This window comes from Amblyomma mixtum, chromosome 5 (assembly GCF_055824585.1).
Source record: "Amblyomma mixtum isolate Tamu chromosome 5, ASM5582458v1, whole genome shotgun sequence".
Lineage (NCBI taxonomy): Eukaryota > Metazoa > Arthropoda > Arachnida > Ixodida > Ixodidae > Amblyomma > Amblyomma mixtum.
In genome coordinates this window covers 59,613,841-59,640,850 of record NC_143016.1, presented here as the reverse complement: position 1 = coordinate 59,640,850, position 27,010 = coordinate 59,613,841, and the positions used below count along the sequence as shown (strand labels likewise).

At 48.4% G+C, this 27,010-nt stretch overlaps 1 protein-coding gene across 1 annotated transcript in view; it reads right to left on the bottom strand.

The window, feature by feature from the left end:
* LOC149342337 (neprilysin-1-like) overlaps positions 1-23,602 on the bottom strand; it is a 70,253-nt gene extending 46,651 nt beyond the window's left edge. Inside the window, exon 1 of the mRNA XM_089546783.1 lies at positions 23,490-23,602. Within this exon, the coding sequence (XP_089402909.1) occupies positions 23,490-23,602 (113 nt within the window). The remainder of the gene's footprint in view (positions 1-23,489) is intronic.
* Between the last annotated feature and the right edge of the window lie 3,408 nt (positions 23,603-27,010).

The window sequence follows — 27,010 nt, the reverse complement described above, 5'->3', positions numbered from 1 at the left end:
CCGCCCCGCGCACATTACAATGAGCATTGCCTCCCTGAGGCAATAGACAATGGACGATATTCTGTGTATATGCCCTCGTTGGCGCTCGAACGCGAACGTTGCTGCAGATAACTGTGATGGGGTTGTACAATCACTTCCTGCTAAAAGCGGTGATCTTGCACCGACAGACAGTGTGTCGGACAGACGTTAAGGACCACGCATGCTTGGTCTGCACACTATCGACTTTGACTAGAGTCCTTGCTGTCGTGCATGACCGTTGCGACATCTTCGTTTCCATCGTCTTCACCACCCATCTTTTCCCTTCTTTTATTCTATCTTCCCTTGTCGTATTACTCTGTTTGATCGATTGCAGATAACATTGTTAGGTCAGTGCGTACTGCACGACGTGAGGTTCGAGTGGAGAGTCTCCTGTCGAGATGCACACACAGTGTGTTGTAGGCGGTGAGCATTAACTCCGTATGGAATATTTATTTGTTATTGCTGGTTTCGTGCACTGCTACGAAATTATACTCAAATCTACTGCAGACAAGCGCCGCGAACTTTTTGAGGGAAGTATACAGTGCGAGGGCTACGAATCAAATTTTCCCGTCGTGTTCCTTTCGCCGCACAATGTTCGTTACCTGCGCCGTCGCAGTATGGGAACGTCTGTCTAACCGTGCTTTGACGGAAATTACAATTTTGAAGACCATGGAAGACAGTGAAGGGAAACGAAACGGTCCCAGTTTTAAGCATGCCGGACGCACACAGACTGCACCTATCAATCCCAGCAGCCTGTATGCATGCACAGACTGCTAGGATACTCTTTTTTGCGCTTTCATCTCCAGATTCACCCCTTCCCCCTCCTTTTAGCCGAGTGCAAAAGAATAGCTACTGTTGTCTGAGATGCTGATGTGTATTTGCTGACGTGCCAGGTATATTAAGGCGACTTTAGTTATGGTGCGCACGTAGAGCTCTTAAATTTGACTTCTCTACTCCCAATGGCCACCTCTACAGATTTGATGCTTTAGAATGTGACCATCAAAATCATTTCCCTTTAAGTGATCGACTATGCCCCTAAAAAGCGGACCCTGTGGCCTGGGAACTTATGACCTACCCTAAACACTATCAGTGCTCATGCATTCACGTATACGCATTAGATTTGCATCGCTATGGATTCATATCTTGCTGGCCAGTCACAACTCAATTTCACGGATACAGAAATATTATTACTACAATGCGTATATTCGCATCTATTATGCTGTACCGCGTTTTTTTTTATTATCCGGGTATATCTGGTTGTTTTCGTGTTAGGAAAAGCTTGCTGTTAGCACTCATTCATCCCTTTAACTCGAAGAAAACATTCCGTATTATGTATCCATATTGCGTTAGCCTCTCGCTATGAATTCTTCGCCCACAGAAGTGGAGAATACTGCAAAGTTCACCACGATCAGCGGCCAACTGCTCGCATTCGATCCATTTTACAGAATAGTACGATGGCAGCTATTACATAAAAATAAACTGCAATAAAAAGTTTTCTCTCGTACTTATGCACTCAATTGTTACAGTTAACACAAATTGAACACTAACGTTTACGTTGAAGCTTCAGCCGCAGACATAACGGTATGTGGATAGACTGTACATATGTAGTTGCAAACAGCTTTAGTAATCACCAATGCTGCTATTATACCTTTTATCTTTAGGCTTTTTCGAGACTGACGCACTGAACGCTTTTGGCGCCAGGCAAGGAGCAAATGTTTCCGCTAATGGAAGTAACTATGTACAATCAACCTGCTCCTTTCGGTCCCGATGTCCTTCTAAAAGGGCAACCCTCAAAAAATGTTTTGAAGACTTATAGGAACGAAAGTTACACAGAATGAAAGTGGAAGTGCCATAGAAAGGCCTTCTGATTGATACCGACATCACTCCTCGCAGATTTACGTGTTTGTTTTTCGCTGAACTAAGGACAAAGTTGGTGGACTCCAAGGGCACAACAACAGCGGCGCAGAGGACAACTATGACACGGAAAGGGTACGCCACGTACAGTATCTGCACGTTTTTGTCGTTTACAGTTCTATAACTACTTCCTCATGTGGACTGCAAATGCTTCATAATTTGTATACTTCACTGGAGGCAGTAACGCCGCCATCATTCGCCGAGAATATGGTGCGGAATTTTATTGATGTCCTTTTAACGGGATGGCAGGGCTTAGTGGTCATCATGCCAGCATGCGACACCGCATAAGGGTATCTGATGACCGATCTTTTAGCGTTTCACTTCAGGTTGCGGAGTACAGCATAGCACGGAAGAGGTCCTGGGCTAAATTTGGAGACGTACAATATCCAGGCATCATGTTTGCCCAAACTGACAATGGGAGCATATCTGATATAGACGACTCTGACGATGACAGTGGACATGGAGACTAGTGTTTTGCTCTCGAATGCGAAGATGTTAGGCCTGCGATCTATGATCAGGAGCTTACAGAATAGCCTGAGGAGGGCTGTATGAAGCGAATTGCAAAAAAATGGCAGTGGTTTAGCTCTGGTTAAACCTGGATGATTACGAAAGCAACGAGGAGAGAGAGAGAGAGGCGATGGAGAGCGCGCGGCAGCTGTGGCGGCCCCAGTACGTTAGCTATGCGCCGCTACTGTGTATGCGCAACTGGCAAGCGTGGCGGCGGCACCTCTGAGTCACCCGCGCAGCGACGGCGGTGGCACGCCAGCCATTCGCTGTGTGACGTCACTGCTCATCGCGCATGCGCAGTATGGCCTTTCGTCAGCTTCGCGAAATGGCTCGGCGACTCGCGTAGTGTTGCTTTCGCAACAAAAGGAAGCGTGAAATGTGCTATACACTATCAGCAACGAATGAAACGCGAACAGGAGAACTGAAGGGCCAACACAAAAGTAACAACATATTAGCTCTTGTAGACGAAATACAAGCGAGGCTGATTAACACTTCTAAAGGGCAGTCTTTTGCACCTTTGAAGTGAAATTATTATCAGCTTGTATTGAGCTAACCCCGGCTAAGAGCTTGTTAATTTGCTGTTACTGTCTCGAGTGTTTTGTTCGAGTTTCCTTCTTTGGTGACAGTACATCTGCGCTTGACAAGATAAAATAATTGCTTAAAGCTCCCCGTGAACACCAACTGCTGCTCTAATCTTCGTTTCTGCGTATGGCTGCGCTCGGGTGGATGCCAATGAGTAATTACTCCCTTATTACAAATCTACTCCACCTTGGGGGATTCCCCTAAACATTTGACCAACATTAGATGAACTAGTTCATCGTTTTTTTTTGCTTTACTTTGTTAAGGAGGGTAAGTAAAATATATTTTGACAACTTTAAAACTGTTCTAACCACTGGTATATGGGGTACTTATAAAATGACGCGTTGTCATAAATTAGGTTTGGTTTGGTTTATTGGGTTTAACGTCCCAAAGCAACACAGGCTATGAGGGACGCCGTAGTGAAGGGCTCCGGAAATTTCGACCACCTGGGGTTCTTTAACGTGCACTGACATCGCACAGCACACGGGCCTCTATCATTTCGCCTCCATCGAAGTGCAACCGCCGCTGCAGTGATCGAACCGGTGTCTTTCATGTCAGCAGCCGAGCGCCGTAACCACTGAGCCACCGCTGCGGGGCGTTGCCATAAATTAGTACAAGCGCGTGCACCACCAATGTTTACTTTTTATTGGTTTCCTGACTGGTACAGAAGCTGAATATGCAAGAGAAAAATATTCCTAAGCAGTAGAAAATAGCAGGGCTGAAAGGTTATGGAGCCTCAGTTCCACGCATGACGCGTTCACAGGCTGTTGTACAACAACGCACAATGCTTAGGCGTGCCATGCTTCACGGGAACCGCAGGCAAATGCCTCATTTAGTACTGCTTGGGAAAGCCACGCGCGAATTCGTTGAAGTAGTAATGCGTCGAAAGTATCGCGGAAAATGCTTGCGGAGAGGTATACGTTGAGTTTTTGCTGATAAATGCACGCACATGCTTTTTGTGCGCTATCTTTGATTGCAGTCGCTGCGTGACGTCAAACTCTTGGGTACACACGTAGGAGGTCGCTCTGCAGATGACCTTCCCGTACAGTATATATTATGCACGAGACCAGTAGCCTAGCTTGCACACCACTTTGTCGTCTGCAAAAGGTCCCGTGAACATGGCGCCGTTACTCATGGAGCCGTAGAAACGGCAAATACGAATCAGCCGCCTTAGTGAACCCCCAACACATACACACAATATGCAGATTCACGATACACGACGTCGATCTCCATCACAGCATCGATTTGAGCACTAAAACAACGTGACTCTCCTACAACTGCTAAAAATCAATTTGCAATGACTCGTGAGTTGAGATGAGGAGCGAGCAAGCCCAAATTAGTCACGAGTCGAAATGAATGAGTTCAGGTGAGTCGTGAGTCGAAATGAATGAGTATAAGTCCAGATGGGTTGCGAGTCGAAGTGAGCCGCGATTTGTAACGTGTGGCTGACCCTGGATGATAGAGTCTGAGCGAATCCAAATGAGTTGCGAGCCTAAATGAGTTTGAGTTCACGAGCTTGAGTAATTCCGGACCTGCGTGAGTCGGAGTTTGTGAGCGAATAGGTTAGCCAAACTTTTGTGAGCTAGCCTGAGTGAGCGCTCGTGATTTTGTCCAGGTCCCTTCGCTCCTGGAAGAGCTGGACCACTCCCCTCTGCATACACCGTGAATACTGTTAACGAGTTATTTTTCGTGAGCTCAATATTTCGCAAATTGGGCCTAAGTCGTAGTAAAGGAATAATTTGCGAACAGTAAATGTCGCGCAGGAGACGTGACATGACCCTTAGATCTGCCCTCTCCACTGAGATCTGCAGGCTTTCTGACGATGCAAATGCTATGAGGCTTGTGTGTTCTGCAGGGTGCCCCACTCTTGCGGAACCTACTTTAGCAGGAACTCAGCAATAGACAAAAAGTAAACACACTCACAGCTGTTGTTCTTTGAGGAGAGCATTTGTATCAGTAACGCGTGCTCACCTCGTCCAAACGGCGAATATAGAATTCCTATATACATAATATACTTGATTTCACGGAGAGAAGGGTTCGCATGAAAGAAAGAAAGACGGAAGGAAGGAAGGAAGGAAGGAAGGAGAGAAAGAAGGGAAGAAAGAAAGAAAGAAAGAAAGAAAGAAAGAAAGAAAGAAAGAAAGAAAGAAAGAAAGAAAGAAAGAAAGAAAGAAAGAAAGAAAGAAAGAAAGAAAGAAAGAAAGAAAGAAAGAAAGAAAGAAAGAAAGAAAGAAAGCGAACAGAAACCCGATCGACGGATTAGCAAGCCTGCGCTTTAAATATTCCTTTTAGATCGCGAGTGTAGAGTTGCCCACACAATTTTCGTTTCTGGTTACCGATAAGATCAGTGTTCTGATCTGAAGAACTTTTTTTTTTTTGGAGGGGGGGGGGGGGATCATAAATATATATTGTGGCGATTATTTGTGGGGCCTATTTTTCGCGAGCTCAGTGCGATTCGCGAAAAACACAAAAATTAGGTAGTCGTGAAAATTAATTAGTTTGTAGTAACTGCTATGGATACAATTCTGTGCGCGCAGTACTTGCGTACTGGATTTAAAGCTACCGGAGGATTCACAAGCGGTACCCATGACCCAACGGTCTACGCTTCCTTTTGACCGTGGCCGCTAATTGCTTCATAGAGGCACCTCTTTCCCCACATAAGAACAATGTGTGATGTGCCGAGCGTACTAAGCAGGTGCGTGTTCCGTGACTGGTTATAACACCGTGCGATTGAGAGAAAACCTGCACAGTGATCCCGGGAGTGGTCTGTGAGGCTCAAAACCTTGACCTCAGCGTTGTCCTGTGTACTTCTCCTCCTTGTGAATGCGTCCTTTTAGCTGGTTTTCTACATACCATGCACCAACTGGCCCAACAAGCTACGCTTATTCAATACTTGACCTCAGTTGTCCTTACATGGCAGAAAAAGCCTGCAAGCACACATTGCCGCCAATTTGAGGGCAGCCGTCCGGTGGAGACACAAGCCGTACGACACGTCCACGATCCCGCTCATCTTGTGTTTTTCAAGGCCTCAGAACGGTTTCATGTCAAATGGTGTCTGTAAGGCGCACATAGGTCGTCTTCGCGTAAGCTCATGCCCCCTCGACGGCCTTCTCAAAAGTGCTACATAGCCGGAGGAACAACCTGAAGGTGATGTTGATCCTTATCTCTGGTCACGAGGCGCTGTACACGCCCATCTGTTTTGGAACAAGGCGCCCCTTCGGTGGCCGCGTAGCGCGTGCCAACCTCGTTGATATCGGGCACGCTGTTGCGCTGCTCCAAGCAACTACTCTCGAAGGTCTCGACGACTTACGCGTCGATCGTACGTTCGCCGCGTGCCCTTGTCAGTCGTTCTGTCGTAGAGGTCAGACGCGCGATAAGCGGCCAGGCGCCTGTCACTAGCTGGCGACGCAATCCCTGCACGTTTCCCACGGTCTACTCGGCTCTCGGGGACAGAATTTCATTCGATTTATAGCTCTGCTACTAGGCTTCGCGGCTGGGTTGCTTGGCAAAAACACCAAGGTTATCGCAGTGGGCCTGTCTTGACGTTACGTTATGTTTAAAGGGAATCAAATCGACTCGAATAACGTTTGTAGGTTGCTGCATGGCAAGTTCGCTCTAAGGGGGTAATACGCGTTGTTGGGCGATTTTAGCATATTTTTTTCAAGCAACAGCTTTGAAGCGAAGTAGTCCAGCACAGCAGGAGCATCGTGCTGTCCGACTTCTTTGCGTTTTTCTGTGTATCTTTAAATATGACACATATGGGCATAACATTGGGGGGGGGGGGGGGGGGACAACATCAAAACGCCCAAAGCATTGCATCCTGTCATCACTGTTGACAAATACCAGTCTTTATTTTTCAACACGAAACAAAAACAGGAACTACGATATGCACAAGTAGCATGTGCAGCGGTACACATGCACCAGGTGACGATAAAAAAAAAAAGCTGCAGTGAAAAAAGTGAAAAAAAAAAGAACGAGAGAAAGAAATTAAGCGGCAGAGGGAAACAACTTTTCCCCTGGCAGCCTTCAACCTTGAGTTGAAAATAAACGAATTGAATTGAATTCAGGCCGTAATCCTGCCTAATCACTTAGCTGCGTGACCAAAACATCTCCAATTTTTTGTTTGTTCGCCATGTGCACAGTCTATTTATTAAGGTGTGAAGAAATGGAAACTGTGTTAAATTTGTTAGCGCAAATGCAGGTTCCACTGTGTGATCATGGAGGAGGCAAGAAAATATGTAGTTAGAAGTTTGTGGGAATCTGGCTTTCCGCCGTCGCCTTTGCGCGGCTGTGCCGGCCGCCCGCGTTGTTTCTCCTCTTTCCCTTGCTCCCGCCTCAGGCGGTGGAGAGGCGGCTGGGTGACTAATCACTGTCATTTAGCCACAGCTCCGCCCCGGCTCCCCAAGGGCCTTTGCCATTGGCGCCTTTTGGCGGGAATTCGGGACCCCGCTTTGGGCGGCCGCGCATCCCGCGACCGTCCGAGCGGGGCCCAGAGAGAGAGAGATCCCTCCGAGACAGCGTAAGGTGCGTACGTTACTGTTTGTCCGTGCCGGCCTTTGCCGTTCGGACCAGTGCTTACTCGAGCTCGCCCGCACGTGTCCTCTGACCTGCAGCGGCTCGAGCCTGTCCAGCGGGGTCCAGCGACCTCTGACAGGCGTACCTTGCGTTGAATGCCCACTCTCTCTCGCAACCGGCCCAACGGTCGACACGAGAGAGAGATCACAGCACTGCCGCGGGGACATTCTCCTGCAGCGGCGTGCTGGCGGTGCGCATTACTCGAGTCGCTTCGTGCGCGCAGCGGAGCCTTGCTCCTCGCGCGCCCCCGGGACGGGGTGACTATTGAGTGTGTGTGTACTGCTGAAGGACGACGTGAATAAACGTCTCCTTTGTGAACTTGGAGGCCTATTTCTTTGCGGCGAATCGCTCTCCTCCCAGCGGAGGTTGAGTGCGCCGCATCGGTGTCCCAGTGTGTGTGTGGTGACGGCTGATCGGGGCCCTTGGCTCGCGCGAAGCTCGAACCCGCGGGGGGTGGTGGCCTGTGTCCACTTAGAAACCCACAACTGGCGCCCAACGTGCTAAGTCATTGGCGCTTACGCCTTTGATGGCACTTTAGCCGAGCAGGTCGCCTTGACGATCACGCTTGCGCACCGTGTCTACCACCCCCAGCGCGGCACTCGGCAGCTACATGTCGGCTCCCTGCGGAGTTGTAGCGTCGTTTGATCCGCTGGCTGCTGTTCCTTCGAATAGCTAGACACCGTGGTTGGCCGCGGCCCCCATTGGGGTTTACGGTGACACAACCCAAAATGTTGACCACGTGGCTCCCATTGGAGCTGTATCGGAAGCACCCTGCGGTGCATCCGCTGGTCACATGCCTCAGCTGTGCACGCTTTCCGCCCAGTGCGAAAGCAGTTCGTGTCACGCTGCCGCAACCGGCAGTTTCGAACAGCAGCAGCCGTGCCCCGCGAGCAGTCAATTCTGCTCTGGGAACGGCGAGGCGCTGGCCGGTTCCCTGTGGAAACCGCGCCGCTCATCGAACTAGGAGCCTTGCCTCCCTCGTTCGTGCAGCCCGCCCAAGCCTCCACTGAGGCAGGGGTGCAGTCGCTGAGGCCGGGGCTCCATTGAGCCAGATGCGGAGAAACTTCGAGCCATACTCGAATTTCCCGCGCCCAAGGACGTACGCGGCCTGCGCCGTTGTGTGGGAATGGCCACCTTTTATCGTCCTGTGCCCGCGTGCAGGCACCCTTGACCTAGCTCTTGGGAAAGACTGCCGCGTGGCGATGGGAGCCCGAGCAAGAGCGATCCTTTCGCCTCCTGTCTAGTGCCATTGTCGAGACAGCGCAGCTCAGGCTACCCGACCTGACCAGACAGTTCGTAGTCCAGACTGACGCGAGCGATCTGGGTTTAGGAGCAGTTCTCCTACAGGAATTCGATGGCGTGCTGCAACCGCTGGCCTTTGCCAGCCGCTCCTTGCTGCCCTCGGAGAGGAATTATTCCGTGACCGAGAAGGAGTGCCTCGCCATCGTGTTTGCACTGCGTAAATTTTACGTCTACCTTGATGGAACGCAATTCGTGGTGCAGACAGACCACAGTGCGCTCAGTTGGCTGATGCGGCTCCGCGAGCCTGCGGGTCGGCTGGCGCGCTGGGCTCTCCTGATACAGCATTACGACTTTTCCGTGCAGTATCGAAAGGGGAGCATGAACGTGGTAGCTGACGCGCTATCCCGTGCCCCACTCGCCAGCGGCGCCTTGACGCCTGTAAGCGGAGGGGGCGAAACAGCGGACGAGCCGCCGGGCGGCAAGGAGGGGGAGCCCGCAAACGGGTTAACCCATTCCGCTAACCAGGCAAGCAGCGCTTCGCAAAGCGGTCGAGAGGCAAAGCTCTTCGTGAGCGCCTCGGAAGTGCCGACGCGAACGGAAATTTTGGCTGCAAACCTGAGTGGGGACGAGACCAGGCTCCCCTCTGGGATGACTGGAATCGTTTTCAGCCCTAAAGAGCTACTGAAAGCCCAGCAAAATGACCCGTTTTGTCGCGAGGTGAGCGACGGTCTCAGGGAGACGGAGCGCCGTGACGCTACTTGTATTGTAGCGGGCGCAGGGGGGCAGAAGCCAGCGTGTGTCGCGGCGAACCCCGGGGATTCATATTTGCTGGACAATGACGGGCTCGTGCTGAAGTACATAGCCACCGATGACGAGTCCATCGACCCGTTCTAGGTGGTTATCCCCAAAAGTTTGAGAGGCGCACTTTTGCGATTCTCTCATGACGAACCACTGGCCGGTCATCTGAGTGGCTCCAAAGTTTTTGCAAAACTGAGTCATTCGGTGACGTGGCCTGGCATGAAGCGTGACATTTTCCGCTATTGCCGTTCCTGCCATGTCTGTCAAGCGGTGAAGTCACGGGGCGGCAAGCCGCCTGGAATGATGAAACCGATTGACAGTGTGCGTCCGTGGCAGATGGCCACCTGCGATTTGATGGGGCCTTTCCCCAGGAGCAAGCAGGGGTTCATAGACCTGAAGGCCTACGCGTCACGGTCTGACGAGCTTGCGCCAGTACCCATTGGTATCAAAGGCAAGCGCAAAGGCACAACTGGTGCTGCGGAACGCAAGCGTACGGAGCACCGGTACAATCTGAGGCGACGGTCACCGGTGTGATTGATGCCGGACGGCGGACTTTTCCGCAACCGAAGGCACGCAGCCTCAGCTAGCTGGCGAGCTTTCTCGTCAGGCCCTACCTAGGCGAAGCACGGTGTGTTATTTTTTGTTTTTTTTTGTTGTTTTGGCAGCATGCTCAGTTCCAGCCTTGTGTGTTTATCAGTTTATTTATTTGTTTGTTTGAGTCAGTTTCTAGCCACTTTCGTTTCCCCGCTTGCTCGTCTGTTTTTGTTCTAACGTACCCAGATGTACATAGGCAAACTTCAGCCCGCTCGTGCTTGCTCTTATCTTGTAGAAGGAATAGATTGGATTAGGTGTCGTTTGTACAGCGAGCCTTTTCTCATTTCCGGCCCGACTGTGGGTGGTGGGCTCGTTAAGGAGCCGTGTGTCGCGGTGCGAGTTTTGTGCGGCCCGTATGGAGGGGAAGTTGGCGGGGCGTTTGGGGCAATGGGGGCGGAAAGTGCACCCTTTGACCCTCGCCGCGGCGCCTCTGGACGCTTCTGATGAGGGGATCGTTGTCGCCGACCAGCGTCCGCGCACTTGCCGGTGTATGCGTGGTTGTGGCTGTGACTGTGTGCGCGCGTAACCATGAGCCAAGGCGACGCCTGTGAGTTGTGCCGTTGTGTCCTTCTGCGTGAGCGCGAGGATGAGAAGGACCCCTCGCTGTGGACAAGGTTACACATCTGGACGCCGCCGAACGTCCTCGCCCGTTTCAGCCGGCGTGAAGGGGGTGCACTAACTCTCTTGTGCCGAACATGATGTCGTGTCCAAGGGCGCGAGGTCAGTGCTCTGCCGCGGCCCCGTCGTCATCAACGCACCCTACATCAAAGGAAAGAAGACCGCCATCAGTCGTCGGCCCTCCCAGCCCGTTCAACTTGAAGTCTGCGAGCGGTGAGTCGCCGACCGGCCCAATTTGCCGCGCCATCGAACTTTGAGGCTGGCATCCACCTGTAACACAGCTGTACAGTGGTATTCACATCTCCTTGTGTACCGTGTATATAATCTGCAGGCTGCTTTGATTTACTGAAGCGTATGCAAGTGTTGTTCGCCTTGTTTTTCCTTTGTTTTTTACATTGTTCTGGCTGGAACTGAAGTGTAGCTAGTTTTTTTTTGTGTGTATTTATTTCTTTATTTTGGAACTGAAGTGTAGCTTATTTTTTTTGTGTATTGATTTCTTTATTTTGGCCGCGTGCTTTGCCGATGGGTAGGAGGGCATTTAAGGAGAGGGGGATGTGGGAATCTGGCTTTCCGCCGTCGCCTTTGCGCGGCTGTGCCGGCCGCCCGCGTTGTTTCTCCTCTTTCCCTTGCTCCCGCCTCAGGCGGTGGAGAGGCGGCTGGGTGACTAATCACTGTCATTTAGCCACAGCTCCGCCCCGGCTCCCCAAGGGCCTTTGCCATTGGCGCCTTTTGGCGGGAATTCGGGACCCCGCTTTGGGCGGCCGCGCATCCCGCGACCGTCCGAGCGGGGCCCAGAGAGAGAGAGATCCCTCCGAGACAGCGTAAGGTGCGTACGTTACTGTTTGTCCGTGCCGGCCTTTGCCGTTCGGACCAGTGCTTACTCGAGCTCGCCCGCACGTGTCCTCTGACCTGCAGCGGCTCGAGCCTGTCCAGCGGGGTCCAGCGACCTCTGACAGGCGTACCTTGCGTTGAATGCCCACTCTCTCTCGCAACCGGCCCAACGGTCGACACGAGAGAGAGATCACAGCACTGCCGCGGGGACATTCTCCTGCAGCGGCGTGCTGGCGGTGCGCATTACTCGAGTCGCTTCGTGCGCGCAGCGGAGCCTTGCTCCTCGCGCGCCCCCGGGACGGGGTGACTATTGAGTGTGTGTGTACTGCTGAAGGACGACGTGAATAAACGTCTCCTTTGTGAACTTGGAGGCCTATTTCTTTGCGGCGAATCGCTCTCCTCCCAGCGGAGGTTGAGTGCGCCGCATCGGTGTCCCAGTGTGTGTGTGGTGACGGCTGATCGGGGCCCTTGGCTCGCGCGAAGCTCGAACCCGCGGTGGGTGGTGGCCTGTGTCCACGTTGAAACCCACAACTGGCGCCCAACGTAGAGAGATCACAGCACTGCCGCGGGGACATTCTCCTGCAGCGGCGTGCTAGCGGCGCATATTGCTCGAGTCGCTTCGTGCGCGCAGCGGAGCCTTGCTCCTCGCGCGCCCCCGGGACGGGGTGACGATTGAGTGCGTGTGTACTGCTGAAGGACGACGTGAATAAACGTCTCCTTTGTGAACTTGGAGGCCTATTTCTTTGCGGCGAATCGCTCTCCTCCCAGCGGAGGTTGAGTGCGCTGCATCGGTGTCCCAGTGTGTGTGTGGTGACGGCTGATCGGGGCCCTTGGCTCGCGCGAAGCTCGAACCCGCGGTGGGTGGTGGCCTGTGTCCACGTAGGAACCCACAAGTTTTATAGCAAATTTTGTGAGAAAACATTATACGATGAACTTTGCGCCTTGTTTCCAGCAGCTCAAGATTTAAGTCGTTCTTAATCATTGAAATACTGGAATACGAGGGATAGTTACGGGCAATAAAAAGCGCAGCTTTGTTTTTCAGAGGTTCTATTAGATACGAATGATGAGGGTTCCAGACATGCGAAACACATTCGAATTTTGAGTGTATAATAGCGTTATAAACAAGAAATTTTCTTTGTTACCATGACACAATGACTGTCACATGAAACCCAAAGTTCTGTAAGTATTAGCTAGTATATAATCGATGTGCGCCTCCAAGACAGGTTAGCTGTGAGGCGCCCTCCATACTTATGACTGTGTGAGCTCTCAATGGCTACATTATTGATCACATAAGTGTTGTACAACTCTTGGTTACGCGCTGTGAAACGCACTTTAGTTTGTATGTTTATAGCCGTTCGCCAATCATAACATCATTTGTTTAGACTCTGTCGGTAATTTAAGAGTTGCGAACAGTCACTAAAGTTAGTTACGGAGCGATAAATGGCACTGTCGTCGGCAAACAACCTTGCCAGTTATTCAGGTATTCTTCGATCCACCTAACTACAGTGCTGTCAATTTTATTTTGGCTCATTTTAAGTACTAATCATTTTTGCGCAACCCGGTCAGAGGCTTTCTCAAGTCGATTAATACGACGTCAATCTGTTCTAATTTTTTTTACAATGTCGTTGATATCCTTGGGTAATTCAAAGATCTGGGTTTCACATGACCGACCACGATGAAAGCAATGGTAATGAGCAAAAAGTATGTCTTCGTTAAAACGGAAGTTCATGATTTGCGAAAATATGACATGATGAAGTAACTTGCACTGTGTAGATGTTAGCGATATCAGCTTAAAATTGTTTGTATTACTCCTATTATCCTGTTAATATATAGAAATCACGCAGGCAAGTTTACAGTCATCCGAGACAACTATTGCATCCAGAGTTCGTTGGAAAATGCGAGAAAGAATTCGTGCTAAAATGTGCTTCCTGATTTTTAGCAGTTTCGTAGTGATATCATCAGGTCCAGGGCTGCAGGATGATGACAGCCGTTCAGTCGCCTTGAGAACGCTACCAGCGTTTACGATAACTCCAGGCATGACGGCTGTGGTACAGGAAGTTCAGTGAGCAAGTGGGTTTTTCATACTGATAAACACTACAGAAAACGTCATTGAATTCGCATGCAACTTTCTTAGGCTCTACGACTCAGTGGCGATTTTGCTAGTTGATGTGTCATGGCGACGAGATGCAGCGCGGGTGAAACAAAACGCAAGTGAGAGATTTCTCTCACTTGTGTCTGGTTTCACAAGCGCGTATCTCATAGCATAGAAGAACTCGCTGAGTTTACGGCAGTGGCAATATTGCTGGGAAAAGTACAGCATAAAATTACTGCGTGGCGGGTAATGTTCTAGGCACACGTTAAATGAGGTCACATCACACATTAATTACGCACTTTTAACCCTTTCAGGCGCCATTTTTTGTTTTCACTGAAATCAATTATTTTTTCAGCTAAGTAGTATATTCCGGCCTCAAGAAAGGTATTTTTTTAGTTTTCGAACCTGAAAGACCAGCAGGTAAGTCTTTACAACGATGTGGAGAATTCCATACAAAGTGTCAGATTTGTTAGAAATAGTAACATCGAAATGTTCTCGTGTGTCAGGTAAACACCCTAGGGATCGTGGAATCACTTTGTGTTTCGAAGATTCACATTACGCTCGAAATTGAGCAAAAACACTCAATGTTTTCACTCGTGGCAAAATCTGTCTGCATGAAAACGGCGGACAAAGGGCAACCCAGCTCACTCTAATGTGAAATATTATTTACTGCATTCGCTACATGGCACAACAAAGCAACTTATTTGCAACAAGAAGGGTGCTCAATTTGACTGAAACAATGAAATCACTGTTAAGTGGTCCAGTTTCTCAGAAAAATCTGTAAGTTTGCCGCTTACGCAATTGTGTACAAAGCGCCTAAAAGGGTTAAAGCGCTTCCAACAGAGAGCGGAAATGTCTTTGAGATAAATTATAATATTTTATATTTTCTTCAGCTGATCAAATTATACCGCGGATTATTTCAGCAAACATTTGCTTTTATTCAAAATCTCCGTAACTTCTTTCAAGTAGGATATCACTGAATTCTGATTCACTGTTTTTACACAGCAACAGCAGTCAACGGAGGATTAATGTCCAAGCAAAGGAAATATTTCTTGCGCAAGGCGTATGAAACAAAACTAAACAGACAAATTTAGGTAGTCAAGAATAGTAGAAAGTTTCTCGCTGTGAGCAAGAAACTTTGAAAAACGCCGTCTGAAGTAAAAAAAAAAAACTGCTTGCATGCAGCGGTATCTCAGTGAAGACCCCCATTGTTTTTGTAATTTATTTTCGTTGTTTCGTTGTACAACTAGCGTGCGACACGGTACGGTCCTTGCACAGGGCACACAGCCCTAAGGTGATCGCCTCCTGCTTTCGTGGATAAGATACTTCGTCAGTGCCATTCCATAAGCGTTGCATCATAAAGCAATGAAGCAAACTGTGCATAGCTGGTCGAGTCAGAAGTCAAACTATCGACCTCCCGAATCCAAGACAAGCCATGACCGCTTGCCTCGTGAGCACATTTTTTTCCCCTTGAATGGAACACTGACAACTGCATCGAAATTTTGTCCCATGTAAAAATTGATGGCACGGCCTTTTCTGGCTACTTTGATGTTTGTAAGGCAGGAAACGACGCCTTTATGGCTAAGAAAATTAAGTTTTCCAATGGAACAATCTTTTTCGGGCCGCTAATCAATGCTAGCTGGTCAGTCTTTTTCGGGCCGCTAATCAATGCTAACTGGTGACGCCAAGAGCACAAAATGACTCCGTGATCGCAGTTCGGAATTTAACAGCGGTGTACATAGCTAGCCTCAGGGATCCGCGATTATAAATTGTATCCGATTCACACATTTAACACTGTCACCTTCTACAATACATCCATTCCACATTAAGTCACGGAACCAGACGGCTCTTGCGTAGGCTTTTATGCACAATCCTAATTCCGGCACAGCCGGATGTTTCGTCAAGATAGTGCGCTTTTAAAAGGCTGTAGTATCCAGGTTATTTGCCGTCAGTTCGTCCCTAAGTCACTGATATGCACTCCTTTACGGCAGTATCTACACTTTTTTCTCTATATGAGCCCGATAAGACACGCGGAGCTCCGGGATGCCAATGTCAACCGCTTTACTTGAACCCCACGTCACTGCACCATAGTTACACGGAGGCAGGCAACGAGGCGACCACCTCAGCAACACAAGGAGGCACCGCCTTGTGTGCAGATATGTAGGCCATTAAAGAGGCTACCGTTGGATAGCCGGCGTATGTGGAGAGCCATATGTGGCGCCATCATCCCTTCCAAACTTATGAGATGAACCCTTGCCTCAGGACCACCTCTTATTGGATCCAAGGCCAGTCATATGTATTGAGGACTAACTGACGCATACATTGGTCTGCGTTTATTGCGCAATCTCTATCCATCGTATGAAACGCCGTCTTCAGACTCACCGACACGCTCTTAAAGGTCAGGGAATGACCACTCCCAGTGGCCTCTGAGCCATCAAGCAGATCTTATACCCACGCGGTACTTTTCCCCTATCTCTCGAGAACAGCATGCACTGACCACGGTGTTACGACATGAAAGCAGATGCCGCCCGAGACCGCTGAAAATACTGCGGAGGCTTCCCTGGTGATTTTCCCCATACCGGGACTTCGCACACCTCCTAATCACATTCGAATTGCACCCGTCCTGCATTCCGCACTGACCACCCATCCAGCACGGGCAAAGTAGCTGACGAAATTACCACCTTCTTTTTATTTTTCTCAGTTATCAAGAAACAAATATTACAGGATCATATTACAAGATCCCTTCATGTATTCATTTTTTCTGAGCCATTCTTAGCAATTTTCATTTTGATGAGTCATTCTTAGTCGTGTTAATCAGGGACGCCTGGTTAGTTGTGCTGCACAGTGCCAAAAAAAGGTATTTTTCTCTGCTTAGGAGGGACCAGTCTCGTTAGCCTTAAGTTGTAGTGCGCATGTGTTGGGGCATTTCAGCTGAATATGAAATTGATTTGACTGCCAGTTTTAAAGTTAGGTGGCGCTAAGTAGCAAAAAAACCCGTTTTGTCACATGCCGCATTTTCCCCACTCTCCCCTACCTCGAAGCTCACGCCGAGGGCCAGTTGGGCTCATCAATGCAATCCAATACTTATAATCCCGGATATGAGATCGAGATAAAAGTATTATGACCCTTTCTTGCGCGTGGTTACGGCCTACTATAGGGTATACGCTGTAATCATGAAAACTGATTCCGCCAAACTTTTGACCTCTCGACAATCGCAAAAGCAGTTATCAGATAAGCCTCTTGACCAATAACTTTGGTTCGTGATAGCTCTGATCTTAGCTTTTACGAGTTACTTTCAGCATTCTCGGCATTTGCGGTAGTAAATATTACGAAGGGCGCGTTAATCTAGAAAGAGTGAGAAAAAGCGAGGCAATGAGGGTCACCGATTGGAGTACATCACAGGGTATGCTAACGACCGCTGGAGATAGACGCAGTACAATAGGCACCGCGGTTGCCGAAGAGCATCGCAGACGCACGTGGAAAACCCTCCGCAAAAGGCTGCACCGTGACCTACTTCGCTGACGCGCTTTGCCGTTCCGGAGGTCGCACGCGGCGACGTCTGAGACGCAGACTTGCGTCAGCTCTCAGCCGATTGACGCTCACTGGACAGGGTCCCACGAGATGCACAGTCAGATACAGCCCATGTATTGTTCAAGAGCTGCGCTGCTTGTATTACACGGATGAAGTTAACGAAGAGAAACAAGGAACTGTTGAAAGCATGCTTCCTGTCTCTCTTCGTTAACTGTATCCTTGTAACGTAGTTTAGTGTTTGGCGGAATCCCGTCTGGAGAGGAGGAAACATAACAGCAAATAAACGGACACTCGCCGAGTTAGAATAAAAAAAGCAATGTTGAGTTTTTTCCTTTTTTTTTTTCTAATTTGGCGAGTGTTCGTTCATTTGCTATCATGTACCTGTGTAATTCCAAGGAGCCCATGCGGCTCTTGGACAACGCTTTTCCAACTAGCCCAATCTCAAGCACTTCTCAACAACCCAGCAACGCAGCAGCAAATGCCTCAAGGGCGGCCCTCCGCTCAATGGCGTCGACGAATTTTCTTGGTGTAGCGGTCAATCACCTGGCACTTGCCACGCTCGGTGGTGCCACATGCTAGGCGGTTGACCGCGACGTCATGCACTGTAAACAGAAAGGAGTAAAAAGGGAGTAAAGCTGCCCTCTAGTGCACAGCCTTTTTAAATGCTGTGCACTAGAGGGCAGCTTTACTCCCTCTTTACTTCCATATAGGTGTATTCGTGTGTGTGACAATGGGCCGACGGCAAATAGGGGCATTTGCCGCTGAATTCTATGGTTGTATGTGGCTATAGAGCTTTAGTATAGCTTCACCGTCTGCCGCTGCTCCTGAGCAGAAGGCCTCGACTAACCAGGCCTCGACTCGCCAGATGTGGGTGCGCTTTTGGCTGCTGGTCGTAGTAGAATTGGCGATTGCCACGAAATCGACGCCACGCTGCGGCGGCGCCGCGAACTAGTCTAAGAAGGATTGGTAGGGCGCAGAAGCATTTGTTTGCTCCTTCGCGAGCGCTTCGTCGGCGCAATAAGACGTTTTCGTCGTATTTTCCCTATAAAAATACTGATGTTTTTCACAACATATACGAGACACACAGAGAACTCGCTCCATAGATTCGAGCTGCGTTTGGCTGGTGCTGCGTAGCAAGCCCTTTCGGAGGCCGTTCCCGGAATGTTATGGCAAAAAAAAGAGCTCGGAAGCAATGCTCCGCGCCTTTTTGCATGTTACCAAGTTAGTAAAGGCGGGAGGTATCATTCAGCGAGAAGCGAAGAAATCTTTGGGTGCAGAAAGTACGGATTGGCAAGGCAGCCACAGCGTAGATGGTCGTGTGTTCGCGGCGTTTTCAGGCGGACGACTTCTTTCCTGCAGGTAAGGACTCGGTGCCATTATAGCTTTATTTAGTTTTAATTGAACGACGGTGATACTCGTCCGCTCGTTGTAAGTGCTGCCGCGATGCAACCGTAACGCTCGCAAAATCGCACCTCGTGGTAAGCCAAGCTGCAGTTAAAGCGCCCTTTATTTTTTCCCCTCTGCGTTTTATATTTTCGTATCGCCGTCTATTCAGTCTAAATACTCTTGTTTAACGGTCTGCAAAATAAAACTTCATAACGAAGAGACCCGACTCGATGGTATCAAGTTCACGCTGCAACGTACAGACGTGAGCAGGCTTATATCAATCAAAGTGCTCAAGCGGTCCTCTGCAGATCAAACGCAGCGAGATTTTACAGCAGGTACTGCGTTTCACGGCCAGTGCTTGCGCTAAAGCGAAGCTGCATAGAAATAATACAAGCAACAAGAACACTGCCATTAACATAGCACTTGCGCGCTAAGGTTTGTTCCACGGCACACCGCTCCAGCATTCTAAACAGGCCTCCTCACGAATGTACACACAAGGACGTTGCTTGCTGAACGGAACTGATGGTTACACGTAAATGGCACTGGTGTTCAGCTTGCTGAATTCAAATCCACGCACACAGCGGTCGAAAGCGGAACCATCGATACCATTCTAGCTTAGGCCTTGCTTACCTTAACGACGCAACGGTAAACCCAATACGCGCTTGTATTTTCCTGACTTTCTGGCCATGTATACGTAGGCTCAGCGCTGGATATCTTGACATCGCTAAAAACATCCCGGAGTTGGCGATGATCGCGTGCGCTCCCGCTTGCACGGCTGACTTTTGCAGACCGAAGCCGACAATCTCCAGTTTGCCATCGGTTGTTTTAAACCCACAATGTGTTTGTGGGTGTAAAGGCGCTTACCTTCAACGAAAAACGTGGCTCAGTTATGCAATCAAGGAAACTTGCTAATACACCCAGGCTGATCACAGACGTAGTTCTCTTTACTGTTGCCACCTTGGCTCGACTGCGCCGCTGCCTGTAGTTCGTTACAATCGCCAACAGGGCAGCGGTAACGGTAACGCCAGGCTACAATTCTATACCGTTCACCGCCTTGACTGCTGTACGCCAAAACATCACGACTCTCGATCCCACAGGCGTTAGCCGGTCAAAGACCGGCCTCACTGACGACCCGCTTTGCAAATAATACCGGGTGTTTTTTTTTTAGAAGGTCCAAAATTTTTAAAGAAAGGTAAATTCCTTTAGATTTATTTTAACCCTGGGGCTATACTGAGGGCTACGGCGGACCCCAGGTAAGAGGCAATCTACTTTAATTAGTTCGCTAATTAACTGAATATGTTAATTAACTTTTATAGATTTTATTTTAGGAGATATGTTGTTATTAGCAGAATTGGAGATCGTCTTCCAAACAGTCCAGCTAAGAAAAAAATTTCATGAAAAAACTTTTGGCGCGCGTTACGAAGCGAAAAAAAGTCACCCTGGTAGGCAGCTTCACACTGTAGCACAGCGTCTGTGAGCACCTGTGACGTAGTTCGCTCCGCCCTGCGCTTTGTGTCAATGCGTTTTTGTTCCAACGCGGCATTCCGTTAGGCCGCGGAGCGAAGCGAAACAAGCAGCGACAGCGCAGGCCGCCCGTCCGGGCTTCAGGTGATATCAGCCGTGTGACGCAAAGTGCAGGGCGGAGCGAACTACGTCAGAGGAGCGCACCGCCTCTGAGTTACGGTGGGAAGATGCCTACCAGGGTGACATTTTTGCGCCTCGTAACGTGCGTGAAAATTTTTTAATTAAAATTGATTTTTCTGGGTTGGACTGTTTGGAGGACGATCTCCAATGCGGCGAATACAACATAACCCATAAAATAAAAATGAGAAAAGTTTATTAACATATTTAGTTCATCAGCGAACTAACTAAAGCAGTTTTCTTCTTGCCTGGCGCCCGCCGTAGCCTCCAGTATAGCCCCAGTGCTAAAATAAATCTAAAGCAATTTACCTTTTTTTTAAATTTTGGACCTTCTAAAAAAAAAAAACACCCGGTATATAGTGCGCTATAGCGTGTCATAACTGCACCTACAACTACAAGGCGTGCCCTCTCCAGAATAATTATTTCGGCCACATTAAAGCGCACTGACAGAAATGCGGTCTCCGCGGCAAGAACTGAACCTACACGTGTTCAGCAGCAAAATGCTGTAGACTTCCAGACGCTGTTGCAGCTTCAACACTTAAGCGATACAAAAGACATAGGTGAAGGTACAAAATGGAGCAAAAGGTGACAGTTAACCTCTAGGTTTCCAAATATGCACCCCGTGAACGGACTCAAGATAGCACTAACACAGCGGGAAGAAGCAATAATGAACGGTAAAAACGAGCGAAACAAGAATGACACCGTCCTGGCGCAGACGCCAGGACGGCGCCTGTTTCGTTTCGTTTTTTTCTCCCCGTCGTCCTTGTTATTTTTTTCGCGCTGTGTTAACACTGATCATGAACCAGCTGGTCACTCCAAAGGAGTACTCCTGCAGATGCAATGAAAATCATGAGGTTTATTGGCTCTAAGACCAGTTTTTTTTTCTTCATGTTGCCCCCCTGACGGGGGGTGCAGAAAGAATGCCGACCAGTCAGGGCAGCCGACGAGAAAGGCTGCTGCTAGTCATTAGGCGCTCTTTCGCGACAGAATTGTACTGAGAACACTACCAATACTCCCGCTTCCCGCAAATAAGCCTAGCACAGTCATGATTCTCCTTCACTTTTTTTTTATTTTTTTTAGAATACTGTAGCCCTCACTTGAGGGCCATAACAGGAGAGGTTTTTCTTTTAATTTTCGAGGAACAAAAACCTCAGGCAACCACAAGACGCAAAAAACATAATGAAAACAGGAATACAGGACCAGCAGTGACAGAAAGAGAGAGAGAAAAAAAAAACACCAACAAAGTACACGCGAATCACTTAACAAAGATGAGGGAAATCATAACAGCAGCGTGATAAGTTGTCAATTCCCCCTTGCCTGTAATATAATTTCAAAAGGTTCTCAAACACTTTGACATTTTGAGCTGTGACAATGCATTCCGCAAGACCATTTCACATATTAATACATGAGGGGAAAAAAGAGTTTTGAAAAGCAGATAGGTGGGCTCTGTACGGCCGTATTGCGGCACTGTGGTTTAAACGCGCACTATGTTTTAGAGGGGGGGGGGGGGGGGGTGAATATATGTTTCTTTGTTTATTTTTAGTTGATTCCTGGTAATTTGGAAAAACAGTTTCAACCGTTGTTTTTCTCGTCGTGTTTCGAGCAGTTCCAGGTCGCAACATTTAAGCATGTCTGTTACAGAATCGGTCTTCTGATAACGCGAACATACAAAACGCACTGCGGTTCTCTGAAATTTTTCGAGCTTATCTCGCAAGTACACTTGATAGTTGTACTGATAGATGTAACTTATATTGCTCTGTACTATACGTAGGTTCCACCTGTGTCTTCAAGGCTGATAGATGTAACAGGACATGTCTGTCGCCAGCTGGGGTATCGAAGGCTGTAGACGGTTGGCCTACGGCGACCGTGGAAAACTGTGGCTACAAAAGACAGCCCCTGTTGATCCACAGACTCAGGAATAATTGGGGCGCGTGTTAAATTGCGGAGAGAAAAGAAACATGCTGAAAGCTCAGAAACCGGCAGGTTGCTGCGCGATCAGTTTTGCCCGATATCTTCTTTTGTCCGATATGCTGTGCTTGCCCCGCACTGCCTTGTTTGAATACCAAGCCATCTGCGGATTGCACTGTACGTTACTAGTTTGTGTTTGTGTGCTTGGGTGTGTCCCACCACGCGGAGGCATTGTCCTTCCTAAAGAACTAGTGCCGAGTCACCGTTTTCAAGTTCACAATGACGGCAATACAGTAATGGGGAATTCCTATTCCCTCGAGTGCTCAGCGCATGCAAACTAAGCGGAACATTACGCAGTTCTTCTCAGCCACCGCAGATGAAACACTGCTACTGTGTTCATATTCTTTGCGTCGAGCACCAAAGAGTTCATTTTCCAAAGTGGCCAACAAAACAATTAGCCGGGAGTAATACCCTAAACGTGCGAGCTGAAAAGAGTACCCAGAACCGCGCGAATGGTTTTCAGTTTGAGTGTTTGAGAAAGGAGAATGTGATAGTTACGTAGTTAGATAGTTACGAACAGCATATGCAGAGCGGTCCGTGAAGGGGGACACGAGTACGCAAGTGCAGTTCTGCTTTTAATAATTCTTGTTGAATCGCCTCTTCACGTGACTTCACATTACCTTTTATTTACGGACAGGGCGAAGAAGGTTTTTTCCCATCCGGAAATTTGTTCTCGTTTTATTCCCATAGCCACCATTGATGTCCCCATGCCACCTCAACGGATGCTTCAAAATCAAGGCTCCCAAAGATGTTTAGAAAATTAAAGTCAATTTGTAACTTCTACCCATACTCTGATATGCTTCGGCGCGCTCTACACGTAAACAGAAGGTGAGGGACGTACATTTTAGAAACCCATTGGAAGGAATCGGAGAAAAATATCTGCTGTTGTCCCTCACGACAAGACAGATCTAATGCGAAGCTAAAAAGAAAATAAAAGAGAGAAAGAGAGAAATAAAAATCACGTGCGTTGATCTTTCTACACGACTGTATTCATGCAGTCATTCTTTGAGTGCCTTTCCATGCAGGGAAAGTATATGCAAATATGTAAATAGACACAATGAAGGAGAAAGCTAAATGTGTTTTGAAAGCGAAAAGCGCGCTCCGAGTAGGCTAGCAAACACTCTGTCCAATGCCACCCGTGCAGAAAACAGCTGAGCGCGAAGAAGTGAAGAGCGTAGTGTATACACACACTCACCTGTCCGGCGCCGGGGGCCGAGGCACATCCAGGTGATAAGACTTCCTCGGCGTGTCTCCGAACGGAAGGAAGCCGAGAAGCATAGCACTGTTTGCCCGCCGGCCAACAATCATGTAGATCAGGCGAACACCTCCGGCACGAAGAACAGCCTAGCTTTTCTCTATGCGTCGGCGCCAAGAAGAGGAGGCAGCGGTTCCGCCTCGACGCGCACGCGAGCAGAGCAAACTCTTCGCTTTCCTTTGCGCCGTCAGCCTATAGTGCCCCCTTATCGCGGTCGCCGGACAGATCGGGGAGCGCCTATCTGTTTGTGCGTGTGTGCGAGCGTACGTCTGTTTGCGCGCCCTCGCGGCCTCCCTGGCGTCATCGAGAACGGGGGGAAAGCACGGAGAATAGCGTACGAGGTCGCCGGTCGCGATCCTTCGCACTACCTCGTTATAACGAAACGGATTATAACGAATTAACAGATATAACGAACAAACGAAATTCCCTTCGGAAGCTCGGTCAACACGGACTATGACGAAGCTACGGCTGTAACGAAGTAATCGCCGGATCCGCTCAACTTCGTTATAACGAAGTTCACATATTTTCGAAAATATAGCATTGATTGTTTTCTTGTTGTTTTATGTCTGACTCACAGCGCATGTGACAAGAACGTGCCCTCATTCTTTCACTGACAAGGCGGGTATATCGGCGCTGCATAGGAATTGCCCAAGTCGAGAGGTCTCTCAGACATTCGTCTGCTTACGGCGCGTTGACCTCAACGCCCCAGCAATGATAGAGGGGAAATCAAATCCTTTCTTTTTCGATGTTGTTCAGCTCTAATCTGCAGCGGAAAACAACGCGCCGAGCTGAAAACTGTGCAAGGCCCACTCTGACGTGCTTTTTGCTCACGTTGTGTCTGTACTGTTGGATGTACTTTTACGGTACACATCAAAAAGCTGCGCGCTGTTTTTTTTTTAAATCGCAGCGCACACACAAAACAAAGAATGGTCGTAGCGAAGCTTGCAGTAGAAAACAGCGAAACAAACAGTATTTTCCTTGTGGCGAGCATTACTGCAAGCGCGCCTGATGCATGCGAAATCCCAAGATTTATCATTCCATCTATCCGCCACGAAAAACCGCAAACTAATACGAAGCATGCAAGAGAAGTGTCATATCTAGGTCAACCACGTGGAACTTTTAAGGACATATGAGTTTACGGGCGCTACAGTTTCAACAACAACAAAAAAAAAAAGAAAAGCGTAATTATTCAGTTCACGATCCATCAGTTGTTTCTTTTTTTTTTCTTCCTTTCTTTGAATGCGAATTCCATTCTAGAGCCAAATTTTCCTTGCGCCGCTTTTCCGTTCTCACCATGCCTTGTCAACACTGCACAGAACTTTGACAACAATAAAGCTCACATGGGCAACAATCAGTACAGGTTCTTGCTATATTACAAAGAGCATGTTCTCTACGCACAACACTCTACACACAAAGCCGCGTAGGTGGGAGGATAGGCTCAACCAGTGCTGCTCAGGTATACCTTTCAGTGTACACAATAAAGTTTCGATCTACTGCAGCATTACCGTGTTGTCCTCATAAGCTCGGAAGAAGAGAAAGGAGATGAGGGTGAAAAAAAATGAAGAGGACACTTCGGCTCCGTTTTAAGGGTATGACGCTATAGCGTATTGGGTTAGGAGTTCCATTCAGAGCAGTTTCACACCTTCGAACGTTTTTTCATCTTTGTCAATTCTTTCAATTAATGAATTGATCAACTACATATTTTAAATTTTTTAGCATCATTAAGCATTGACTTTTCATCCTGAGCATTTTGACAGCTTTGAACCCCCTTTTTCCAATTTGTTTTTCATTTTTTTCTTTCCTTAAGTAATCAATTAATTACAATTATTTCATTAACTCGTCATCGCTTATCACACACCAATCAATCCTCAATCACTAGAACCACAAATTACCATGATATGATTTTTTTTTTTACGCAGACCCGGATTATTTCCGACACGGGGCGCCGACTACTACTACGCCGACGGCTTTCCGACCGCACGAGTTGTATACGCTATCGAGTAATAGCGCCCATTGAATACATGGGTTGGCAGATTGCGGACGAGGACGAGAAGCCTCCGTCGCTTCTGTTTTCCGTCGCATAATGTAATTGCTGCTGATGCTGCGCTATGTAAGGAAAAACCAGGCGTAGGCACTCATTCTTCTCATCTTGACTGGGCTTTTTCTCTTGGCTTGCCTGATTGCACCCCCATTTTCATCGCAAAATTTCTGGCACTGCTAATAGCCATCCGGAGGTTAGCTCCTCGGCAATGCAACCACATTGTTGTGATTGATGCCCTTTCTATTTGTGCAGCCTTGACGTCTTCTATTAGGTCTGGTTTGCGTCGTAATTTTTTGGGCCTTGTGTCTTGTCATATTCGTGAAATAAGGCTGGTGTGTGTTCGTCGTCGCAGTGGAATAGCGATGAATGAGTCGGCGGACTTCCTCGCGTTGTCCTCCTTAAGCGGGCCTGTTCTGCCTATTCTGTAGTACCCGCTTCAAGCAATTTCTTTTGCTGAAGTACTCAGTCTTCATTTCTCACGTTGGATGACTTCCGGCATTTAAAGCATAAACGGAATCAAGGGAAGTGCCTTTCTCCTCAACGGGAGGCGTCCCTCACCAGTCTTATATGCAGGATACTTCCTCTAAATTTATGTCTGTATAGATCTGGGTGTTCTCCCTCAGCCATGTGACGAACCCAAAACTTTTCAATCATTTCTTCCTGTCCTGCCACCAATTCGCCTCCCTCCGGAAACTTTTCATGAAGACTGTTTTCCGAAAATTAGGTCTGTCTATGTTAGTTCCCACTTTAGTCATTCTTCGACGCATTTCCAGCACTATATCACACCACAAGGGCTTGCCCAAATGTACAAAAAGCCGCAATAATTCCTAGCCCCAACCCTGAGCAGTATATAGGAGGTCGCGCTGACCAGCTCTATAGCTTGGAAAACCAGCGGCAGCTGATGCACCGGGTCGAGCTGACAGCAAAAGCTATTTAGGAGTCCTTCTTTCGAGCTAATGAATGTTTTCCAACTATATCACCATTTACTCTCGTTTGGCACTACACAGCTGGGTAGAGCAACGGAACAGTTCGTTCCGCTGTTCGCAAATTAATTACTGCCACTGAGAAGCTTCTCTGCTATAGTCGGATACAACTTAAGTCACCAGTGAAGCTCCGCCCACATTCAGGACCGCCGCACATAATTCCTCTGTGACAAAAAAGTAGTTCGTTTCTAAAACTTTTCCTGTTCCCTAAACAAGAAGCTAATCACAACAACAACAAAAATGATAAGCGGTAGAATTTTGATAGCTGGCTTGTTTAATATAGTCAACCATGCCAGCGGAGTAATACAGTACGCCGCGGACCGTGGCTTAGCAGCTGCCGCCGCACAAAATTCCTCCATGACAAAAAGTAGTTCGTTTCTAAAACTTTTCCTGTTCCCTAAACAAGAAGCTAATCACAACAACAACAAAAATGATAA